The sequence below is a fragment of the Leucopleurus acutus genome, assembly GCF_964270905.1.
Source record: "Leucopleurus acutus genome assembly, chromosome: 20".
NCBI lineage: Eukaryota > Metazoa > Chordata > Mammalia > Artiodactyla > Delphinidae > Leucopleurus > Leucopleurus acutus.
In genome coordinates this window covers 53,185,168-53,190,318 of record NC_139162.1, presented here as the reverse complement: position 1 = coordinate 53,190,318, position 5,151 = coordinate 53,185,168, and the positions used below count along the sequence as shown (strand labels likewise).

Below are 5,151 nucleotides of genomic sequence, written 5' to 3'. Positions count from 1 at the left end.
GAAAGGTGTATTTTATTATTCTGGTAACTGTAGGTTTGAGATGTTTCCAGTGAAAAATTTTAGAGGAAAAAGGCAAGGCAAGGTAAAAAAAAAAAAAAGATTTACAAGAAAAGTTAGGATAGAGGTTATCTCTGAAGGAGATGGAGAAGTCATTGGGAGGGGGAGGGAGAGGAGTGCTAGGGTGGCTGACAGTGACCTGCAAACTTGCATAGATATTCGCTTCATGATAAATCAATTCCTCCACTTCTGTTTTTGTATTGTTCAAAATGTGGGTTATATGGGATAACTTTAAGTTTCAAAAATAGCACTGAAGCATATTCAAAGAAATCTAAATGCTCATCAGTTGAGGGTTGATGAAATAACTTTGGGCACAGTACATCCAGACCAGGAAATACTTGACCACCAGCACTGCAAAATAATGTCAGACCTCATGTATTTATATGCAACCATCTCCAAGACATAATTTTAATAAAACACATGCACACACACAATGTTAGATAATGTATACACATGTTCTGTTTGAAAATGCTTATGCATGCATACCTAGGATATCTGGAAGGATACACAAGAAATTGACAACAGTCTCTAGTGAAAAGAAGTTGGAACGGAGGAGCTGGAAGGAAGGGGAGAATCATTTTCTTTTTTACTCTGTGCCCACATTATCTTAAAGTTTTATTTTTTGATAAACTAATTACCTAACTTATTTTTTAAGATGCTTCTATCCTTCCTGATGCTCAGTCATTGTATCATTTTGTCCTCTCCTTATCCATGAAAGACGAAGGCATTTGGTCTTATTTTACAGAGTCGGGAGAACTGAGGCTCCAGGTGGGAAGTTCTCAGGGCTAATCAGAGTAGGACCAGAGCGCCTTCTTCTGATTATGTACACGTTGGATGATAGCTTTTGATTAGGATGAGACAAATGTTTGCCTCTACCCAGAACCAAGGGAATGTTCCACTGTGACCAAGGACCACCAGGATTTCTGTTCCCAGAAAGGAGTATTTATTATATGTATCAGTAGGGCTGCTGTTGGTTTCAAGTAACAGAAAACCTGACTCCAAATGGCTTCAACGATAAGGATATTTATTATGTTGCTCACACAAGTTCCGGAGGTTGGCAGCATAATAGTTAAGGTATTAATTCAGCTGCCATAACAGAGACACAAAAGAACAACAGTTGCTTCAATGAGCTAGAAATTGAAATCTCTCTCTTCACAGCGTGGATGTAAGTATTCCAGCCCTAGTATGGGGACACAGTCACTTTCCACATAGTTCACCACCACAAATGCTGTGGCAGGTTGCAAAGATGGCCCCAGTTCTGCACACTTTCCTGTATCTCTGCTCCTTTGCAATGTCACTTTGCAGATTTTCCCTTTGAGAGGTGGAATCTATTTCCCCACCCCTTGAAAATAGTCACGTTGTGCAAAGTGTCAAGTGTAGGTCTTATGCTTCCCCTGTTGCTCTTGGAACCCTCCCCAGCCACCATGTGAAAAAGCCCCAGTCAGCCTGCAGGATGATGAGAACTACATGGCTTGATCAATCCCATCATCCTAGCTGAAGGTTAGCTGAGGTCAACAACCTAGCTGAGGTCAACAACCCCTCCCAGAAACAGAGTCACTTAGCTGACCCATAACTGACCACAAATGCCTGAGGAAGCCCAGCCAAAAAAGAAAACTGCTCAGCTGAGCCCAGCCCAAGTTGATGACCCAAAGAAATCATAAAACTTTATTATTTTAAGCCTGTAAGTTTGGAGACGTTTGTTACACTGCAAAGCTAACTGATACATCTGCATTCTAGACAATGGAAAGGGGGAAATGAAGGAATGGAGACCAGGCATCTTCCATTAAGGGCACTTCAAGGAAATTACACTGATTACTTTCACTCACATACTACTGGCCAGAAAGTAGTCACATGGCCATATCTAGTTGCAAGGGACACTGGGAAATGTAGTCTTTTTTCCTTGGCTAACCACGTAAATAGTTTAAAACAAGTAGGAGTCTTACTATAAAGGAAGGATAGGATGGATACTGGGGGAAAACTAGATGTTTATAATGGAAAGATTTAGATAAGAGATTGCCGGGAAGACTTCCTGAAAGAAGAGGCAGGATTTGACAGAGTCTTGGAAGTCAGCCTAGGGAAGGGGCTGCAAACTAAGCAGGAGGATTTCCAGCTTGTACGTGAAGGTTTCCATCATACCCTGGGGGCTTCACCTTGGGGACAGGCTGACTGAAAAACCCCTCCTCACCAAATGCTCTGGCCAAGGCAAAAGGCAAAGACTGGAAAAACTTTTCTTGGCAATCTCTGCCAATGAAGAGGAAAGGGTTGAGGCAGTTGTTGAAACAGCCCAGGGAGAAGGTAGCCCAGAGGATGAGCAGCATCTTAGGATCAGGTTCATTCTGCAGTTGCTACAATTGGACCAAGAGCTCCATGTTAAACAGGAACCAGGAAATGAAAAAGGCGCTCACCAACACCAACAGCAACTTCTTTGGCTGGCTGGCATGGACCCAGCCCTCCTGCTGGAACTTGGCGCAGATGAGGTGGGCACAGGTACTGATGATCACCAAGGGCACCAAGAAACCCACCAGGAAGTGAATGATGGTCACAGTCATTTTCCTCTTCAAAACCACTCACTTCCTATCCTGGGAGCTGGATTCTCCTTCCCCTTATTCTCTATGTCAATGTTGAAGCAGCAGTAGACACATCCTTTCTGTTCTTCAGTGGTCTGGAAAATCAAGTATGGAGAGCAAGTGACAGCAGCCAGCCAGCCAGCTTGCTTGCTGCAAAGTGCAGTGGTTTCAGGACCAGACGGGGTAGAGGAAAGAGATGCAACGGTCCAGAGAGATGAGGACCAAGAGGCAGATGCTGGTAAAGAAGCTGAGGGCCAAGAAGACCATGTAAAGCTTGCAGGCCACATCGTTGAGGAGCCACTGGCCAATTGCTACACTCTATATGGTGATAAGGAGGGACAGTAAGACAGTGAAGTCAGCAAGGGCCAGGTTGAAGAACCAGATGGTAGTAAAAGTTCGCGGCATTCGGAGAACAGTCATCCAGAGCGCCAGCCCATTCGCCACTACACCAACCACAAAGGACACAGACATGATAACTGTGGTCAGCTGGTGGAGGGAGGCACTCCATCTCCTGAGGATGGCATTTGGGAGCAGAGGTAGAATTCATCTTTCTAGAGGAGGAAGGACCACATATCAGAACTACAAGTTACCTTTCACTGATATTCAGAGCCCATGGCCCCCTCTGAGACCCCTTCATTCATTTTTCCATTCAATATATTTTTATTGAATGCTTATTATGTCACTCTGATACTGCTCTAGGTACTGGAAATGAGTCATGTAACAAAACAGGCCCTCATAGGACTTGCACCCTAATGGGGGATGTCAGATGGGAAACACAGTGCATATAATAAATAAATCCATGATGTACAACTTTAGAAGATTACAAGTGCTGTGGGAGAAAAGTAATACAAAAATAAAAAAGAGTGGCCTTTGACTTTTGATTATGTCAGAGTAGCTTTGTGAGACAGTCTGGCAGATTAAAAAAGTTATAAAATCTATACGAAACTTTAAAAATCAATCCACTGTTTGAAGACGTTGGAGAGTGATCAAAATCAAGCATAAACTGGAGGAGAGTCTACCCTTGATAGGGTAACTGCACGAGGTCACCGTTGTGAGTCTGCATCTTTTGGGTGTGAGCATTTTGCAATTGCTGCATCCTCATTGGCTTCAGGTGTGAGAGGAGAGAGTTATGAGCTGGTACATCAGCCAGAAAAATAGTGAGAAGGGAGGGAATTGTGGAAGGAAGGGAGCCCCAGGGAAGGGGCTCCAAAATCTGCATATGAAATCTGTCCAAATCCTTGACTGACTAAATTATTTATATTCAGGGGAGATCCCAGGACGCCTGGTGAAAAAGCAACAGCTGGAATTTGAAAGAACTAAGCAAAGATTTCAGCTGTCGCCCACCACAGAGATTAGAGTTTGGAGTTTGAGTCCAGCCAACTTAATTGCCTGCTGGGACAAGAATCACTCTTCAGAGGAACAAAACACAATGCAGAGTCTCTACGATATATCATGCATAATGCCATTATCCAATTAAACACCACTACAGGGACCACCTGGTGGTCCAGTGGTTAAAAATCCACCTTCCAATGCAGGGGATGCAGATTCGATCCCTGGTCGGGGAACTAAGATCACACATCCTGCAGGACGACTAAGCCTGCGTCCTGCAACTACTGAGCCCACGTGCTCTGGAGCCTGTGCACCACAACTAGAGAGAAGCCACAATGAAGACCCAAAGCAGCCAAATAAATAAATAAATAAATATTAAAAACCACTACACGTGTGAAGTAACAGGAAAGCATGAGCCATATTCAACAAAGAAAGGGGCCAATAGAAAACAAATCTGACAGAGTTCCTTGGTGGCCTAGTGGTTAGAGTTCCAGGTTTTCACTGCCATAGCCTGGGTTCAATCTCTGGTCAGGGAACTGAGATCCCACAAGACATGCAGCATGGCAAAAAAGAAAGAAAGGAAGGAAGGAAGGAAGAAAGAAAGAAAGAAAAAGAAGGAAAGAAAGAAAACAAATCTGAGATAACATGGATATTGCAATATGCAAAGACATTAAAGCACCTAATACAAATATTCAAAGACTTAAAGGAAAAGATATGCATAATTAATGACCAGTTGGGGAAACAGTAGGAAAGAGAAACTGGAAAAAAAAAGAGTCAAATGGAAATTCTAGAGCTGAAAACTATAACAATTGAAATGAAAATTTTACTGGCTGGACTTCACAAAAGATTGGAAATGACAGGACTTGCCTGGTGGTCCAGTGGTTAAGACTCTGTGCTCCCAATGCAAGGGGTTCAATCCTGGTCTGGGAACTAAGATCCAGCATGCCACATGGTGTGGCCAAAAAAAGAAAAAAAAAATTGGAAATGACATCAGTGAACTAGAAGATAGATTGATAGAAATTATCCAACCTGAAGAACAGAGAGAAAAAATATTAAAGAAAAGTAAATAGAACCTCAGACACCTGTAAAATGATATCAGTCAGTCTGCCCTACAAATAAGTGGAGTTTCAGAAGGAGAACAAAAGAGAATGGGACAGGAACATATTTGCAGAAATGATGGCTGACAATTTACTAAATT

At 42.8% G+C, this 5,151-nt stretch overlaps 1 protein-coding gene across 1 annotated transcript; it reads right to left on the bottom strand.

Moving 5' to 3' along the window:
- Window positions 1–2,147: 2,147 nt before the first annotated feature.
- On the bottom strand, window positions 2,148–3,687 carry GPR32 (G protein-coupled receptor 32; the record flags this gene model as incomplete). Its single annotated transcript, XM_082861928.1, is given in 8 exon segments — window positions 2,148–2,402; window positions 2,406–2,620; window positions 2,623–2,759; window positions 2,761–2,792; window positions 2,796–2,942; window positions 2,946–3,122; window positions 3,124–3,175; window positions 3,644–3,687. Coding segments are annotated over 8 exon segments (1,059 nt in total).
- Between the last annotated feature and the right edge of the window lie 1,464 nt (window positions 3,688–5,151).